General features: G+C 39.5%; 1 protein-coding gene across 1 annotated transcript; it reads left to right on the plus strand.

Annotated features, from left to right (window-relative positions):
- Positions 1–5,137: 5,137 nt before the first annotated feature.
- LOC112841849 (flocculation protein FLO11-like) lies at positions 5,138–7,745 on the plus strand. Its single transcript, XM_025897086.1, has 2 exons — positions 5,138–5,960; positions 6,434–7,745. The coding sequence occupies exons 1-2, from the start codon at positions 5,626–5,628 to the stop codon at positions 7,743–7,745; spliced, it is 1,647 nt and encodes a 548-aa protein (XP_025752871.1). The 5' UTR covers positions 5,138–5,625.
- The last annotated feature ends 12,606 nt before the right edge of the window (positions 7,746–20,351 follow it).

Genomic DNA, 20,351 nt, shown 5'->3' on the forward strand with positions numbered 1-20,351 from the left:
AAACCTATTTATTTAACCTTAACTTTCCTGCTTGTTAATGCCTGTATCTGATCCCTAGACTTACTCTATTTGACCTTTTATACATATCTTTTATGGCTTTGTGCTTTTAACGTGTTTTACTTGATATGCATTTTATGCTATTCCTGTGTATTAACACTAACAGGTCAGTGTATGACACTGACCTGTTAGCATACTTGGTACTTTGTTATGGTCCTATAATATATAAATATTAAATAAATATTTAATATTTATAATATTTATGTCTTATTTTCTGTCTTTATTGTAAAACACTTTGGTATACCGTTGGTTTTTAAATGTGCTCTATAAATAAAGTTGTATTGTATTGTTAATTTCAGCATGTTTCAGTTTACAAACGGCCCCATACAGGTGAACTAAGTAAGACACATGACAGCGGAAGCAAAACAGAACATTACACAAACGGGACAAGAACCTATCAAAATAAAACAGGAAACTACCATTGAGACAGGGATACAGACTAAACAAACACAAAGGGAGAGTAAAAAGAGACATGACTGGGGAAACAGACAAAGAAGACACAGAAAACAAACAATTAAAACCAATATCAGAAAACTATAAGACCGGTTTGGAGGGGTTATGACCCCCCCCCCCTTCCCCACCAGCGATTCCGAATGACTGGAAATAGCCCCCTGACTGTAAACCCCGGCCGCAATCTGGAACTCATCCCAGACCCGTTCATTTAAAAAGAAAAAATCACCCCAAAGAGGCAGGCTCTCGCTTCGGCCACTAAGAGACCTGGGGACGGTATTGATCTGACCAATGAGCCCAATTTTTCTTCTGACGATGGAAGTGCGCCGAGTATATGAAATCAACCAAGACAGTTTTGCAGACTCTCCAGAAATAAACAAGTCCTTACCAGCTGTCCTCATGTTGGCATTGTTCCCACATCATCATAATTTATAGCTCCAGGTTCAACATTGCAAATGACCAAACGTCACAGTTGTTCGACTTCAAAAAAAAATGTTCGAATTCTCTACCCTTAAGAAGATCGCGAAAAATGCGTGATCTTCTTAGGGGTAGAGAATTTAAATTGCTGGATCAATTAGAGATCTTTCAAGTGAAGTTGATTTTTTTAAGGTATTTTGTTTGGAACTCTGAATACTATGATGTCAAAACAATGTGATTTGTCACTTGCAATGGATCAACCTTATGTAAAAACCCCCAGTGAACTGGCATTATTGCATTTTATATTTTCAAATGAAAGCACGGTGACATGCTTAATCACCTTGTGTTTGAAATAAAATGATCTTTGTCTGATGATTACTCAGACAACACAAACTGTTTTTAAAGCAGAAACAGTCTGTCTTATAGTTCTCAGATGTTACTGTTAGTTTTACAAACACATTCTTTTTCATGTCTGTCTATGTGGCTTTTACGGATAAAGTGATTTTCAATAGTGCAAGCATCATCTAACTTTTCTTTGCTCTCCAGTATAAATGCAGGAACTTGAATGCTTTATTAAAACTCACAATTTAACACTCAATGCCAAAAACAGGGTTGATGCATGTTTTAATGAAGACTGCTCCATATATCAACAGCTCTGAAAAAAAGTAATGTAGAACATGATCTGTCTCACTCTCTCTGTCTGTAAAAACCCCAGTGAACTGGTAATCACTTTTAAACAATGGGGGTAGTTCATGGCTCTCATCAGCTGCAACACCATGTAACACCTGGATGTTAAAATCCACCTAGGTTTTCTGTCTGTTTTTCCATGCTATAGGTATTTTTGTAAAATACTCTCTGTTAAACTAAAATGATATCCATATATACAGAAGCTGTATCCTTGCACTCCAAATGTCTAATTCTTGAAAGTCATCTAATCCTTCAGATTTGTGAATTTCACAGCTTTGTCATTCAACTAAGCTTTCATTTAGCATTCTGATACACTGTTGAAGGGATGGATTAGCATAACCCGATTACTGACTTGCCCTGCATCTGTAAGAGAGGTTTTTATAATGTACACAAGGCAAAGTTTCAAATTAGTATGCATTGTATTCCCTAGACGTTATACTGTTATTAACACGAAAGAAATGTTCACAATGTCTTCTGTGATTAAAGTCTCACCAGAATGTGGCTATGGAAAAAAAGTTCTGTGATTAGGTGAATCGGGCTTGTAGTTTTTGTTTTAAAGTGCTCATTGCAAAGGTTAGAGTAGAAAAGCACTTTACGAATACCAGTGGTGAAATTGTCCTCTGAATACTTTCCTGTACTTCTTCATTCCAGCACCATGTCTCCTTGTCCTCTATCTGCTGTCGAGAGAATACACCAAACACATTTTCTTGGTAGTTTCCCTCAGCATTACAGCTGTACTTTCCCAGTCATCTGGTAATGATTCTGCAACACAGTCCTTGCTAACCCATGCCCCAACCAATCTGATATGAAAATCAAATTTTTAATGATTCACGTTTAATTTGGGAAAGATTTTTCACAAGATGCTCTTCCTGACACAACCCTCCATATTTTTGCAGACTTGGGACTTGCGCTAGGAGTACACTAGACTGTGCCCCTACACAAAGAGATAATCATCATGGAGCAAAAAAGTACTCCGGCCCTTCTTACTGAACCCAGAGAAACTCGATGTAGGCAAAGTAAAAACATGCAGCAAGCCACGTGGGGAATCACTTTGTAAGTCTCTGTGTGTTCAGCTAAAGCAGACAGCAGAAAAAGTAGCTGCACTGTTTGTCCTGTGGGAAGAAGAATATGGTCGATACCCTCCTCTTGCTCTGTCAGCTTAGGAAGCAGACTCAGTCAACTTCCTGGAATGCCTAAAAGAAAGAGACTGCTATGGCAACATGTCTGTGGATGGTTTCTGAATAAAGAGTTGAAGTAGTTCAAACTAAAAAAAAAGATAGCTTTAATAAATATCATACAAAGAAGTTGTCTTGTCCTCTGAGCTCTAACCTGTTACACATTTGAAGATTCTCCCAGAGGAAATTGCTTAGTAAAACAACAACACTTTATTTCTGGTGTGTACCCCCGAGGACCCTGGAGAATTTTGATCTGAGGGAGAATCTCATGTTGCTTAACAGCGGTGGCATCAGGAAAATGGAGGGCCGGCCCAATTTTTGGCGTTTCCTACTAATCATCTATTGAACTCGCCCCAGGTAATGACCTAATTCTCATTGAGCTTCATAGAGTACCGCTGTGGCTCCCCATCTATCCATCCCTTCAGTCATTGCTGCATTCATCCAAAAGATGCAAAGGGACAGATATGTAGACAAGCAGGAGAAACCATTGGCTCAATAATGGTCGCTTGAGAGGACTCACATGAGAGAGGGCTCAGTTTAGTCCATCACGCCTGGCTTCATCATTATAGCTCTGGCCAGCTGTAAGGGATGTGTTGTGAAAATTGAGTGTGGCAGGACATGAAGCACAACATTTTTTCAGGCTAAGGACACAGTGACATTGAGTACCTCTTATACACGCTCACACATCATCATAAGCTGTAATAGAAAGTGGTTCACTAAAGAAAAGAATTCAGGTGTGTTCCTCTGAGCTTCTTTTTTGATCTGAAAGCCTCATCATTTCTTAGTTACATGGCAATGTTCATGATGAAACACCATGTTATTCCTGCACTGAAGACTAGATGGTTCTTCACAAAATAAATTGTCCAGACTGCCGGTGACCCCCTGCCTTTCTGCTACCTCTCCCGCTGCCTGTCATTTGGACTAATCCCCTGTCATCACTGAGGAAGTGTAATGGGTGGCAATCCTCTGAACCATTCCACAAAGTAATATTCTCAGTGATGAGACTGTCTTTAAAGAGAAGAAAAACTCTGACACCTCAAATCCCTTTTACTTTTTTCACCATCAATCACATTACATTCCTTATAGTTTAAATGTTTTTAGGGATTCTGAGTAGGCACATTAACTGCCACTGACAAAGTATTTATCAAATTGGTAAAGTATATGTGTAAAGTAGCAGCACTGATGTGCATAGGGAGCCAGATGATCATAATCCTTTGATAGCTGGAATCCCATTAGCAACGGGTCTGTGACTTGCAAAAGGAAGGGTCAGATTATTGCTGTGATCCAGCATCATAAGCTGTTGACATTAGTCTGCTGGAGATTGTGCTGCTGCATCCCCACACCGGTGTGGAGAACTCCCACAGATTACACACTGTTGGACTGATCTAAGAGACAAGCTTTATGTTCTCATCATGGTTGCATGAGGACTGTCAACATTTGTTAATGTACAGTAGATGCAGTACAGCTGGATGATGAAAGCAGTAATTAATGCTACTCCTGGTATACATAGCACACTCCTCTCACTTTATTAAAACAGTCTTTTAGAAGCTAAACTTCATGTAGCTGCAAATAATATTAACCTACATTATTTACCTTAAAAATACTCAAAATGTAAAACTTTATTGTTTAAAGCATCAAAGTATTTTTTGAGAACATAATAATAAAAATAATGAATTTGTTGTCAGTATTGACTAGTAGTATAAATAAATGTTCTTCTTTCATCAAAATTATTCAAACCCCTTCCAAAGCATTCTCACTCCCAACTCTTGAAAACACACGTAAGACCCTTTCTCATCACTCTTTATCTCGTTAAGCACTTAATGACATGAAAGGCACTGATTCACAATACCTATTCACAGAACAAAGATGTCAAACAACCAACAAAAGCTTCCAAGTCAGAAGTCTTGTTTTCAGTTCCTATCAGCTGGGCTTCAGTCTCATGGACTGCCATGCATGTTTAAATGTTATAGTGTAGATTGAAGCATAGCATCAGTTGGTCTCTGACCATTTGACAGTTGAGAATGCATTTATATTCAGCGGATCTAAACTCTTCTGACTCAGATCAACATTAAATGTCACGATCCTGGGTCTTATGACCCAGTGTTTTGAGTTTTAGTTCTTTTGATCTTTATAGTGTATGTTTAAGCTTTAGGTTTCCTATGTTCATTTGCTTATTAGTTTTCCCTTGTGTCTTCCAACCCCTGTTAAGTCTCCCCTGCCCTTCATGTGTTTCATGTCTGTGTCTTATGTTGCCAAGTTCTGGTTGTCATGTCTGCATCTCATGTTTCCTGGGTTTTTTTGTTTTGTTTTTTTGTTTTGTTTTTTTTTGTTTGTTTTTTTTGAAGAGATCTTGTGTTCCTGTGTTCATCGTGTTTAGTTTTACTCTTCCACTGAGGTCGTTATGTTCATGTGTGTCAGCTGTTCCCCCATGTGTTCCCACTTCTCTCATTAGCCTCCTGTGTGTATTTAGTCTGTGCCTTCTCATTCAGTCTTTGTCGGATCGTCTGTGTTATTCCCATGCCATGTCCTGCGTTCAGGTTTTCATAGATCCTCCTCATCATCGCCATGTTTAGAGTTTTGTTTGTGTTTCGGTTTGCCAGGGTTTTCATAGTTTGTGCTTCCTTTCTAGTTTACCCAGTTTAGGTTATTGCTTAGTTTGCATTGTTTTTGCCCTTTTATTTTGTACTGTTCAGTCTGCCTTAATAAACAGCTCATCAGTTAAGTTTGAGTTTTAGAATGTCTGCACCTGGGTCCACTCTTCACACTCCACGCAGTTTGCCTCGGCAAACTGTGACAGAACGATCCGACCATTACATGGACCCAGCAGATAGTGAGCTGTATGAGCGCCAGGAGGCAGCCATCGCCCAGCTGGAGGAAGAGCTCCGCTGGAAGCCGTGGCGCGCTCCGGATTTTGAGCACATATTCCGTGGAACTTGGCTGGCTTTTGGAGGTCTCCGAAGTTGCCAAAAGCCTCCGCCTGTTGCCCTGCTCTCACCCAAGCCTCGGTCGCTTCAGGTGGGAGTGCTCCGTTTTTCCTCTGATGCTCACGCTCCAGCCTCTGCATTGCCGTCCCACATGTCAGAGGCTCAGCTGTACACCCCATAAGCTTCCTCACCTCAGAGGAAGCGACGCTCACGCCGCCATCACTTTTCACCTGCTGAGCAACTCCCGGTGGTGAGTTATGACTGCCTTTCACACATTCCACCTGAAGCCATAACTGAAAAGAACAATAAACTCACCCCAGACACTGTTGGAATCTCCCTTTTGGACGATGACATAGACTGGGAAAAGTTTTTTCATTTTGCTCCCTCTGAACAGGGAGAAATCAAAGACAATAAGCACTCACCAAAGTCTGTAAATGCTGTTAAAGGAAGAACTGTGAGCAATGTTACCAGGTCTAAAGCACTCAGTTCAGGTTTTGTCAAGTCTGGTTCAGTCATCCCCAAGTCAGCTCACTCTAAGACTGTTAACCCAAGGACTTCAAAAACTGCTAAAACAAAGACTGTAAAACATGGTGGGAAAAATGCAAAATTCATTTTTGCTAGGTCTGTTTTTGTCGACCCAGTACATATTAACTCTAAGCCTGCCAATTCTAAGACTGTTTTTTCTGAGCCTGCTCCTTTGCCTGTTCGTGTTTCTGCTGCCAGGGCAGCTCGGGCCCAGCGTACCCCTGCACCCGTACCAGTTCCTCGGGTGAGGGAGGCTGAGGTCCAGTTGATCCCTGCTCTGGTTTCCAGGCTGGCTGAGGCTCTGTCAGTTTCTGCACCCGTACCAGCTCCTCGGGTGAGAACAGCAGCTGCCCAGCCGTTGCCGGTGCCTGTCCCGGCTTCCAGGGTGAGGGGGGCTGTGAACCAGTACACCTCTGCACCCATGCCGGTCCCCAGGGTGAGGTCAGCCAGGCTACAGCCCGTCTCCGCACCCGTACCTACTCCTCGGGTGGGAGCGGCTAGTGTCCGGCAGATGCCTGCACCCGTTCTTGTTTCTACTGAAGGCTCAGGCAAGCCCGCCCAGCAGTCCTCCCTGTGTTCCAGAGGCTCAGGAGAGTTAAGTCCACAACCATCATCACCACCATCACTACTGCATGCATTTCAGTCTATAGCTCAGTCATTAGCTCTGTTAGCAGCCCAGTCCATGGTTCAATTTCCTGTGTTACCATTAGCTCAGCCCTTATCTCACTGGGCAGCTCAGTCATCTGCTCCACCACCTGCTCAGCCTTCTGTTCAGCCAGTGGTCTTTGCCCCTACTGGTCCTGCCACTACTTCAGCTGGAGGGCCCGAGGAGCCCGTCCAGCCTCATGCCTCGTCAGCTGGAGGGCCCGAGGAGCCCGTCCAGCCTCATGCCTCGTCAGCTGGAGGGCCCGAGGAGCCCGTCCAGCCTCATGCCTCGTCAGCTGGAGGGCCCGAGGAGCCCGTCCAGCAACCTTCCTCGTCTGGTTCAGCTTCAGCTTCAGCGCCTGCGCCGTCGCCGGGTCCAGCTTCAGCGCCGTCGCCGGGTCCAGCTTCAGCGCCGTCGCCGGGTCCAGCTTCAGCGCCGTCGCCGGGTCCAGCTTCAGCTTCGCCCTCGCCTTCAGCTTCGCCCTCGCCTGGTCCCGCCTCGCCTGGTCCCGCGGTTGCCAAGCCACCGCCTCGTCCAAGTCTGATTTGGCATCAGCGGCCACCTTCCAGGCCGCTGACTGGACTCCTTCGCGGGCGCGGCAAGCCTCCTGACGACCTCCGTCGCCACCGCCGGCTCCACGGTCGGCCCCCGGAACTGTGTCGTCTGCATCGCCGCCGTTGCCGTCCGCACGGTCAGCCCCCGGAACTGTGTGCACGTCGCCGCCGTTGCCGTCCGCATGGTCGGCCCCCCGAACTGTTTGACCATGACCTGCTGTGCCGTCGGCCTCCAGGCCGGCCCCCTGATCTAATGAACTATGGATTTCTGGACTGTCACCCGCCGGGTCGGCCCCCTGAGGAGTTATGAACTGCGCTCCTGTGCTTTTGATGGACATTTTGTTTTTGTGGCTTTGTTTCAGTGGCTTTGTTTCAATAGGAAGAGGGCCATGTGACACATCAAACTTATTGGTAATGTCACAAGAAAAACTAGAAAGTGCATTTTCTGAAGAAACTGCAGTGTGAATGCTTGAATCTGAATGTATGCACTGAAATGAATTAATTTCTGAATTTTAAGTTAAAAATGTTGAATGAGATGAAAAATACAGAAATTTGCACCTGAAAACAAAAGTGCTGAACTGCTAAAAGCTTACAACTACACAGAAGAAGTTGGAAAAGAGCTGAAAATGTTTTAAATGTAAATTAGAAAAACCTAAGAAATGAGAAAAGTCTATTTAGAGCCAGAAAACATCTGAATGAATATTAAAAGTTCATATTCTTTGAATCACTGAATGACTAAAATGTGATCCCTCCACTTGGATCCACACAGTTTGAAAGGTTTACATCTCTGAGCTTTGAAAGACACGGTGCTGGAAAGAGAACAACGATGGCGACGTTTTGAGGGTAAAATGATGGCTGTAGAGCAAACACTGTGGACACAGCAGCAGTTGAAAGAGAAGTGTTTAAGATGAATCTTGGCAGAGTGAGAGACAGAGCTCGTTAGGCAGGCAGGTGTGAGCCTGGTTGCTATAGTGACTGCACCCAATGGCTCCATACACACGCGCACAGACATGCACCTCACTTTTGCTGCTTAAAATGAACAGAAAAGTCAGGCTCAAACTAATCCTTCCCAAATGAAAAGTATAGGATGTATTGACAAAATTCTTTCACCGTGAGCTCAATGTCTAGTCTACTGAATTCTCAGTTTTCATGCCTGTGGAGTTTATTATATGGACGTGGTGACAGTGTAAAGACACCATGCTCTTCTGATTTTCAAACGAACCGTCTGAGCCATTTTAACATTAGAGTCTATGGAAGAGTTGGAGGGAGGAGGCTGTGCTTTGGTGACATTTATGAAAGAACCATAACACCTAGTACAATAGTAAACACATTGGATGAAAGAGGACAGCGATGGCTATGTTTTGAGGGTAAAATCATACCTGTAGAGCAAACGCTGCGGACACAGCAGCAGTTTTAAAAAATATTTTCAGATTTATTTTTTTGCTCCTTTCACTCTAGCAGTTGAGCTGTCTCACTCTAGCCCCAACATTCCGTCCCATACACACCCATTATAAACTCTGAAACGGCTGAAAAAACATCATGAAACTTAAACTGGAACTGAAGAAAAAGTATAATAGATATTGAAAAGATAAATACAAGTTGAATAGTTGAATGTCTTGTCTTCGTTTTAAAGTTTGAATGGTGGCTCTATGGCAACGTATGTGGAAGTAGTAAGAGTTTAAAAATTAGTAAGTTGAATGAGGATTTGAAGGGTCTCCCCATTGAAATACATGGGAAATTTTTGTTGAAAAAAGTTGAATAATTTTAAAAATATAAATGTTAAAAATGAGAAAAATAGACGCAGTCATGTCCTAAAGAAGAGGAATCTAATGGTGTTTGAATGGTTTTTCTAAGTTGAACGGTTTTGAAGGAGTAGGAGTACAAAAAACGTACGGAATATATAATAGTAACTAGAAAGTGCATTTTCTGAAGAAACTGCAGTGTGAATGCTTGAATCTGAATGTATGCACTGAAATGAATTAATTGCTGAATTTTAAGTTAAAAATGTTGAATGAGATGAAAAATACAGAAATTTGCACCTGAAAACAAAAGTGCTGAACTGCTAAAAGCTGAAATCCACACAGAAGAAGTTGGAAAATAGCTGAAAATGTTTTAAATGCAAATTAGAAAAACCTAAGAAATGAGAAAAGACCATTTAGAATCAGAAAACATCTGAATGAATAATAAAGTTTCATATTTTTTGAATAACTGAATGACTAAAATGTGATCCCTCCACTTGGATCCACACAGTTTAAAAAGTTTGTATCTATGAGTTTTGAAAGACACGCTGTTGGAAAGAGAAGAACGATGGCGACGTTTTGAGGGTAAAATGATGGCTGTAGAGCAAACACTGTGGACACAGCAGCAGTTGAAAGAGAAGTGTTTAAGATGAATCTTGGCACAGTGAGAGAGAGCTCGTTAGGCAGGCAGGTGTGAGCCTGGTTGCTATAGTGACTGCACCCAATGGCTCCATACACACGCGCACAGACTTGCACCTCACTTTTGCTGCTTAAAATGAACAGAAAAGTCAGCCCCAAACAAATCGCTCCCAAATGAAAAGTACAGGTCGTATTGACAAAATTCTTTCACCGTGAGCGCCAGCAATGTCCAGTGTAACAAATTCTCAGTTTTCATGCCTGTGGAGTTTATTATATGGACGTGGTGACAGTGTAAAGACAGCATGCTCTTCTGATTTTCAAACGAACTTTCTGAGCCATTTTAACATTGGAGTCTATGGAGGAGTTGGAGGGAGGAGGCTGCACATTGGTGATATTTATGAAAGAACCATAACACCTAGTACAATAGTAAACACATTGGATGAAAGAGGACAGCGATGGCTACGTTTTGAGGGTAAAATGATGGCTGTAGAGCAAACGCTGTGGACACAGCAGCAGTTTTTAAAAAAGATTTTAAGATTAATTTTCAACCTGCTTCCACTCTAGCAGTTGAGCTGTCACACTCTAGCCCCAACATTCCGTCCCATACACACCCATTATAAACTCTGAAACGGGTGAAAAAACATCATGAAACTTAAACTGGAACTGAAGAAAAACTATAATAGATATTGAAAAGATAAATACAAGTTGAATACTTGAATGTCTTGTCTTCGTTTTAAAGTTTGAATAATGGCTCTATGTCAATGTATATGGAAGTAGATACAGTTTAAAGAGGAGTAAGTTGAATGAGGATTTGAAGGGTCTCCCAGTTGAAATACATGGGAAATTTTTGTTGAAAAAAGTTGAATAAAATTAAAAATATAAATGTTAAAAATGAGAAAAATAGAAGCAGTCATGTCCAAAAGAAGAGGAATCTAACGGTGTTTGAATGGTTTTTCTAAGTTGAACGGTTTTGAAGGAGATACAGTACAAAAAACGTACGGAAGAATAAAATAGAACTAGAAAGTGCATTTTCTGAAGAAACTGCAGTGTGAATGCTTGAATCTGAATATATGCACTGAAAAGAATTAATTGCTGAATTTTAAGTTAAAAATGTTGAATGAGATGAAAAATACAGAAATTTTCACCTGAAAACAAAAGTGCTGAACTGTTAAAAGCTGACAAGCACAGAGAAGAAGTTGGAAAATAGCTAAAAATGTTTTAAATGTAAATTAGAAAAACCTAAAAAATGAGAAGACTATTTAGAGTCAGAAAACATCTGAATGAATATTAAAAGTTCATATTCTTTGAATCACTGAATGACTAAAATATGATCACTCCACTTGGATCCACACAGTTTTAAAGGTTTACATCTCTGAGCTTTGAAAGACACGCTGTTGGAAAGAGAAGAACGATGGCTTCATTTTGAGGGTAAAATGATGGCTGTAGGGCAAATACTGTGGACACAGCAGCTGTTGAAAGAGAAGTGTTCAAGATGAATCTTGGCAGAGTGAGAGAGAGCTCGTTAGGCAGGCAGGTGTGAGCCTGGTTGCTATAGTGACTGAGCCAGGGGCTCCATACACACGCACACAGACATGCACCTCACTTTTGCTGCTTAAAATGAACTGAAAAGTTAGGCCGAAACAAATCGTTCCCAAATGAAAAGTACAGGTCCTATTGACGAAATTCCTTCACCGTGAGCGGCAGCAATGTCCAGTCTACCTAATTCTCAGTTTTCATGCCTGTGGAGTTTATTATATGGACGTGGTGACAGTGTAAAAACACCATGCTCTTCTGATTTTCAAACGAACCTTCTGAGCCATTTTAACATTAGAGTCTATGGAGGAGTTGGAGGGAGGAGGCTGTGCTTTGGTGACATTTATGAAAGAACCATAACACCTAGTACAATAGTAAACACATTGGATGAAAGAGGACAGCGATGGCTACGTTTTGAGGGTAAAATCATACCTGTAGAGCAAACACCGTGGACACAGCAGCAGTTTTAAAAAATATTTTCAGATTAATTTTTTTGCTCCTCTCACTCTAGCAGTTGAGCTGTCTCACTCTAGCCCCAACATTCCGTCCCATACACACCCATTATAAACTCTGAAACGGCTGAAAAAACATCATGAAACTTAAACTGGAACTGAAGAAAAAGTATAACAGATATTGAAAAGATAAATACAAGTTGAATAGTTGAATGTCTTGTCTTCGTTTTAAAGTTTGAATGGTGGCTCTATGTCAACCTATGTTGAAGTAGATACAGTTTGAAAATGAGTAAGTTGAATGAGGATTTGAAGGGTCTCCCCATTGAAATACATGGGAAATTTTTGTTGAAAAAGTTGAATAAAATTAAAAATATAAATGTTAAAAATGAGAAAAATAGAAGCAGTCATGTCCAAAAGAAGAGGAATCTAACGGTGTTTGAATGGTTTTTCTAAGTTGAACGGTTTTGAAGGAGATAGACTACAAAAAACGTACGGAATATATAATAAAATATAATAATAATAATAATAATAAAGATTAGAAGAACAATACTGTGAATGCTTTTACAAGCATTCACACTAACTAGAAAGTGCATTTTCTGAAGAAACTGCAGTGTGAATGCTTGAATCTGAATGTATGCACTGAAATGAATTAATTGCTGAATTATAAGTTAAAAATGTTGAATGAGCTGGAAAATACAGAGTTTTTAACCTGAAAACAAAAGTGCAGAACTTTTATAAGCTGATGTTCACACAGAAGAAGGTGGAAAATAGCTGAAAAGTTTTTAAATTAAAATTAGAAAAACCTAAGAAATGAGAAAAGAAAATTTAGAGTCAGAAAACATCTGAATGAATATTAAAAGTTCATATTCTTTGAATCACTGAATGACTAAAATGTGATCCCTCCACTTGGATGCACACAGTTTAAAACATTTGTATCTATGAGCTTTGAAAGACACGCTGTTGGAAAGAGAACAACGATGGCTTCGTTTTGAGGGTAAAATGATGGCTGTAGAGCAAACACTGTAAACACAGCAGCAGTTGAAAGAGAAGTGTTTAAGATGAATCTTGGCACACTGAGAGAGAGAGAGCTTGTTAGGCAGGCAGGTGTGAGCCTGGTTGCTATAGTGACTGCACCCAATGGCTCCATACACACGCACACAGACATGCACCTCACTTTTGCTGCTTAAAATGAACAGAAAAGTCAGGCCCAAACAAATCGCTCCCAAATGAAAAGTATAAGTCGTATTGACAAAATTCTTTCACCGTGAGCGGCAGCAATGTCTAGTCTACCTAATTCTCAGTTTTCATGCCTGTGGAGTTTATTATATGGACGTGGTGACAGTGTAAAGACAGCCTGCTCTTCTGATTTTCAAAGGAACTTTCTGAGCCATTTTAACATTGGAGTCTATGGAGGAGTTGGAGGGAGGAGGCTGTGCTTTGGTGACATTTATGAAAGAACCATAACACCTAGCACAATAGTAAACACACTGGATGAAAGAGGACAGCGATGGCTACGTTTTGAGGGTAAAATCATACCTGTAGAGCAAATGATGCAGACACAGCAGCAGTTTTAAAAAAGATTTTAAGATTAATTTTTTCGCTCCTCTCACTCTAGCAGTTGAGCTGTCTCACTCTAGCCCCAACATTCCGTCCCATACACACCCATTATAAACGCTGAAACGGCTGAAAAAACATCATGAAACTTAAACTGGAACTGAAGAAAAAGTATAAGAGATATTGAAAAGATAAATACAATTTGAATAGTTGAATGTCTCGTCTTCGTTTTAAAGTTTGAATGGTGGCTCTATGTCAACGTATGTTGAAGTAGATACAGTTTGAAAATGAGTAAGTTGAATGAGGATTTGAAGGGTCTCCCCATTGAAATACATGGGAAATTTTTGTTGAAAAAAGTTGAATAAAATTAAAAATATAAATGTTAAAAATGAGAAAAGTAGAAGCAGTCATGTCCAAAAGAAGAGGAATCTAACGGTGTTTGAATGGTTTTTCTAAGTTGAACGGTTTTGAAGGAGATACAGTACAAAAAACGTACGGAATATATAATAAAATATAATAATAACTAGAAAGTGCATTTTCTGAAGAAACTGCAGTGTGAATGCTTGAATCTGAATATATGCACTGAAAAGAATTAATTGCTGAATTTTAAGTTAAAAATGTTGAATGAGATGAAAAATACAGAAATTTGCACCTGAAAACAAAAGTGCTGAACTGCTAAAAGCTGACAAGCACAGGGAAGAAGTTGGAAAAGAGCTGAAAATGTTTTAAATGTAAATTAGAAAAACCTAAGTAATGAGAAAAGAAAATTTAGAGTCAGAAAACATCTGAATGAATATTAAAAGTTCATATTCTTTGAATGACTGAATGACTAAAATGTGATCCCTCCACTTGGATCCACACAGTTTTAAAGCTTTACATCTTTGAGCTTTGAAAGACACAGTGTTGGAAAGAGAAGAACGATGGCGACGTTTTGAGGGTAAAATGATGTCTGTAGAGCAAACACTGTGGACACAGCAGTAGTTGAAAGAGAAGTGTTTAAGATGAATCTTGGCACAGTGAGAGAGAGAGAGCTCATTAGGCAGGCAGGTGTGAGCCTGGTTGCTATAGTGACTGAGCCAGGGGCTCCATACACACGCACAGACATGCACCTCACTTTTGCTGCTTAAAATGAACAGAAAAGTCAGGCCCAAACAAATCCTTCCCAAATGAAAAGTACAGGTCCTATTGACGAAATTCTTTCACCGTGAGCGGCAGCAATGTCCAGTCTACCTAATTCTCAGTTTTCATGCCTGTGGAGTTTATTATATGGACGTGGTGACAGTGTAAAAACACCATGCTCTTCTGATTTTCAAACGAACCTTCTGAGCCATTTTAACATTAGAGTCTATGGAGGAGTTGGAGGGAGGAGGCTGTGCTTTGGTGACATTTATGAAAGAACCATAACACCTAGTACAATAGTAAACACATTGGATGAAAGAGGACAGCGATGGCTATGTTTTGAGGGTAAAATCATACCTGTAGAGCAAACGCTGCGGACACAGCAGCAGTTTTAAAAAAGATTTTAAGATTTATTTTTTTGCTCCTTTCACTCTAGCAGTTGAGCTGTCTCACTCTAGCCCCAACATTCCGTCCCATACACACCCATTATAAACTCTGAAACGGCTGAAAAAACATCATGAAACTTAAACTGGAACTGAAGAAAAAGTATAATAGATATTGAAAAGATAAATACAAGTTGAATAGTTGAATGTCTTGTCTTCGTTTTAAAGTTTGAATGGTGGCTCTATGGCAACGTATGTGGAAGTAGTAAGAGTTTAAAAATTAGTAAGTTGAATGAGGATTTGAAGGGTCTCCCCATTGAAATACATGGGAAATTTTTGTTGAAAAAAGTTGAATAATTTTAAAAATATAAATGTTAAAAATGAGAAAAATAGACGCAGTCATGTCCTAAAGAAGAGGAATCTAATGGTGTTTGAATGGTTTTTCTAAGTTGAACGGTTTTGAAGGAGTAGGAGTACAAAAAACGTACGGAATATATAATAGTAACTAGAAAGTGCATTTTCTGAAGAAACTGCAGTGTGAATGCTTGAATCTGAATGTATGCACTGAAATGAATTAATTGCTGAATTTTAAGTTAAAAATGTTGAATGAGATGAAAAATACAGAAATTTGCACCTGAAAACAAAAGTGCTGAACTGCTAAAAGCTGAAATCCACACAGAAGAAGTTGGAAAATAGCTGAAAATGTTTTAAATGCAAATTAGAAAAACCTAAGAAATGAGAAAAGACCATTTAGAATCAGAAAACATCTGAATGAATAATAAAGTTTCATATTTTTTGAATAACTGAATGACTAAAATGTGATCCCTCCACTTGGATCCACACAGTTTAAAAAGTTTGTATCTATGAGTTTTGAAAGACACGCTGTTGGAAAGAGAAGAACGATGGCGACGTTTTGAGGGTAAAATGATGGCTGTAGAGCAAACACTGTGGACACAGCAGCAGTTGAAAGAGAAGTGTTTAAGATGAATCTTGGCACAGTGAGAGAGAGCTCGTTAGGCAGGCAGGTGTGAGCCTGGTTGCTATAGTGACTGCACCCAATGGCTCCATACACACGCGCACAGACTTGCACCTCACTTTTGCTGCTTAAAATGAACAGAAAAGTCAGCCCCAAACAAATCGCTCCCAAATGAAAAGTACAGGTCGTATTGACAAAATTCTTTCACCGTGAGCGCCAGCAATGTCCAGTGTAACAAATTCTCAGTTTTCATGCCTGTGGAGTTTATTATATGGACGTGGTGACAGTGTAAAGACAGCATGCTCTTCTGATTTTCAAACGAACTTTCTGAGCCATTTTAACATTGGAGTCTATGGAGGAGTTGGAGGGAGGAGGCTGCACATTGGTGATATTTATGAAAGAACCATAACACCTAGTACAATAGTAAACACATTGGATGAAAGAGGACAGCGATGGCTACGTTTTGAGGGTAAAATGATGGCTGTAGAGCAAACGCTGTGGACACAGCAGCAGTTTTTAAAAAAGATTTTAAGATTAATTTTCAACCTGCTTCCACTCTAGCAGTTGAGCTGTCACACTCTAGCCCCAACATTCCGTCCCATACACACCCATTATAAACTCTGAAACGGGTGAAAAAACATCATGAAACTTAAACTGGAACTGAAGAAAAACTATAATAGATATTGAAAAGATAAATACAAGTTGAATACTTGAATGTCTTGTCTTCGTTTTAAAGTTTGAATAATGGCTCTATGTCAATGTATATGGAAGTAGATACAGTTTAAAGAGGAGTAAGTTGAATGAGGATTTGAAGGGTCTCCCAGTTGAAATACATGGGAAATTTTTGTTGAAAAAAGTTGAATAAAATTAAAAATATAAATGTTAAAAATGAGAAAAATAGAAGCAGTCATGTCCAAAAGAAGAGGAATCTAACGGTGTTTGAATGGTTTTTCTAAGTTGAACGGTTTTGAAGGAGATACAGTACAAAAAACGTACGGAAGAATAAAATAGAACTAGAAAGTGCATTTTCTGAAGAAACTGCAGTGTGAATGCTTGAATCTGAATATATGCACTGAAAAGAATTAATTGCTGAATTTTAAGTTAAAAATGTTGAATGAGATGAAAAATACAGAAATTTTCACCTGAAAACAAAAGTGCTGAACTGTTAAAAGCTGACAAGCACAGAGAAGAAGTTGGAAAATAGCTAAAAATGTTTTAAATGTAAATTAGAAAAACCTAAAAAATGAGAAGACTATTTAGAGTCAGAAAACATCTGAATGAATATTAAAAGTTCATATTCTTTGAATCACTGAATGACTAAAATATGATCACTCCACTTGGATCCACACAGTTTTAAAGGTTTACATCTCTGAGCTTTGAAAGACACGCTGTTGGAAAGAGAAGAACGATGGCTTCATTTTGAGGGTAAAATGATGGCTGTAGGGCAAATACTGTGGACACAGCAGCTGTTGAAAGAGAAGTGTTCAAGATGAATCTTGGCAGAGTGAGAGAGAGCTCGTTAGGCAGGCAGGTGTGAGCCTGGTTGCTATAGTGACTGAGCCAGGGGCTCCATACACACGCACACAGACATGCACCTCACTTTTGCTGCTTAAAATGAACTGAAAAGTTAGGCCGAAACAAATCGTTCCCAAATGAAAAGTACAGGTCCTATTGACGAAATTCCTTCACCGTGAGCGGCAGCAATGTCCAGTCTACCTAATTCTCAGTTTTCATGCCTGTGGAGTTTATTATATGGACGTGGTGACAGTGTAAAAACACCATGCTCTTCTGATTTTCAAACGAACCTTCTGAGCCATTTTAACATTAGAGTCTATGGAGGAGTTGGAGGGAGGAGGCTGTGCTTTGGTGACATTTATGAAAGAACCATAACACCTAGTACAATAGTAAACACATTGGATGAAAGAGGACAGCGATGGCTACGTTTTGAGGGTAAAATCATACCTGTAGAGCAAACACCGTGGACACAGCAGCAGTTTTAAAAAATATTTTCAGATTAATTTTTTTGCTCCTCTCACTCTAGCAGTTGAGCTGTCTCACTCTAGCCCCAACATTCCGTCCCATACACACCCATTATAAACTCTGAAACGGCTGAAAAAACATCATGAAACTTAAACTGGAACTGAAGAAAAAGTATAACAGATATTGAAAAGATAAATACAAGTTGAATAGTTGAATGTCTTGTCTTCGTTTTAAAGTTTGAATGGTGGCTCTATGTCAACCTATGTTGAAGTAGATACAGTTTGAAAATGAGTAAGTTGAATGAGGATTTGAAGGGTCTCCCCATTGAAATACATGGGAAATTTTTGTTGAAAAAAGTTGAATAAAATTAAAAATATAAATGTTAAAAATGAGAAAAATAGAAGCAGTCATGTCCAAAAGAAGAGGAATCTAACGGTGTTTGAATGGTTTTTCTAAGTTGAACGGTTTTGAAGGAGATAGACTACAAAAAACGTACGGAATATATAATAAAATATAATAATAATAATAATAATAAAGATTAGAAGAACAATACTGTGAATGCTTTTACAAGCATTCACACTAACTAGAAAGTGCATTTTCTGAAGAAACTGCAGTGTGAATGCTTGAATCTGAATGTATGCACTGAAATGAATTAATTGCTGAATTATAAGTTAAAAATGTTGAATGAGCTGGAAAATACAGAGTTTTTAACCTGAAAACAAAAGTGCAGAACTTTTATAAGCTGATGTTCACACAGAAGAAGGTGGAAAATAGCTGAAAAGTTTTTAAATTAAAATTAGAAAAACCTAAGAAATGAGAAAAGAAAATTTAGAGTCAGAAAACATCTGAATGAATATTAAAAGTTCATATTCTTTGAATCACTGAATGACTAAAATGTGATCCCTCCACTTGGATGCACACAGTTTAAAACATTTGTATCTATGAGCTTTGAAAGACACGCTGTTGGAAAGAGAACAACGATGGCTTCGTTTTGAGGGTAAAATGATGGCTGTAGAGCAAACACTGTAAACACAGCAGCAGTTGAAAGAGAAGTGTTTAAGATGAATCTTGGCACACTGAGAGAGAGAGAGCTTGTTAGGCAGGCAGGTGTGAGCCTGGTTGCTATAGTGACTGCACCCAATGGCTCCATACACACGCACACAGACATGCACCTCACTTTTGCTGCTTAAAATGAACAGAAAAGTCAGGCCCAAACAAATCGCTCCCAAATGAAAAGTATAAGTCGTATTGACAAAATTCTTTCACCGTGAGCGGCAGCAATGTCTAGTCTACCTAATTCTCAGTTTTCATGCCTGTGGAGTTTATTATATGGACGTGGTGACAGTGTAAAGACAGCCTGCTCTTCTGATTTTCAAAGGAACTTTCTGAGCCATTTTAACATTGGAGTCTATGGAGGAGTTGGAGGGAGGAGGCTGTGCTTTGGTGACATTTATGAAAGAACCATAACACCTAGCACAATAGTAAACACACTGGATGAAAGAGGACAGCGATGGCTACGTTTTGAGGGTAAAATCATACCTGTAGAGCAAATGATGCAGACACAGCAGCAGTTTTAAAAAAGATTTTAAGATTAATTTTTTCGCTCCTCTCACTCTAGCAGTTGAGCTGTCTCACTCTAGCCCCAACATTCCGTCCCATACACACCCATTATAAACGCTGAAACGGCTGAAAAAACATCATGAAACTTAAACTGGAACTGAAGAAAAAGTATAAGAGATATTGAAAAGATAAATACAATTTGAATAGTTGAATGTCTCGTCTTCGTTTTAAAGTTTGAATGGTGGCTCTATGTCAACGTATGTTGAAGTAGATACAGTTTGAAAATGAGTAAGTTGAATGAGGATTTGAAGGGTCTCCCCATTGAAATACATGGGAAATTTTTGTTGAAAGGCTAAAGTTGAATAAAATTAAAAATATAAATGTTAAAAATGAGAAAAGTAGAAGCAGTCATGTCCAAAAGAAGAGGAATCTAACGGTGTTTGAATGGTTTTTCTAAGTTGAACGGTTTTGAAGGAGATACAGTACAAAAAACGTACGGAATATATAATAAAATATAACTAGAAAAATTTGCATTTCCTGCGAAAATGCTGTGTGGATGCCTTAACGCTGAAGCTGTCTGCTGAAAAGCTGAAAAGATGAAAAGTTGCAAAAAGTTATATGGTGGTGAAAAAAAAATGTCACCCTGAGCAGGATTCGAACCTGGCCCTCCTGGGCAGAAGGCAGCTACTCATCTCACTGTGCCAAATTCACTCTCACAAGGTAAGAGATGGAGAGACTGACAATTATGGTGAAATGAGCAGAAGCTGCTGAGAATTGTGCTGATAAGAGGTGAAAAGGCTGAAAAGAGGTGAATCAGCAGAATTTCTGCAGAAAAGAGGCAAAGAAGCAGAAACTTGCGCTGAAAAGAGATGAATCAGCAGAGTTTCTGCTGAAAAGAGTTTTTTTTTCTGAAAACAGCCAAAAAAGCTGGAATTTGTGCTGAAAAGGGTGAAAAAATTGAAAATTTTGCTGAAAAGGGGT

The sequence above is a fragment of the Oreochromis niloticus genome, linkage group LG12 (genome assembly GCF_001858045.2).
Source record: "Oreochromis niloticus isolate F11D_XX linkage group LG12, O_niloticus_UMD_NMBU, whole genome shotgun sequence".
NCBI lineage: Eukaryota > Metazoa > Chordata > Actinopteri > Cichliformes > Cichlidae > Oreochromis > Oreochromis niloticus.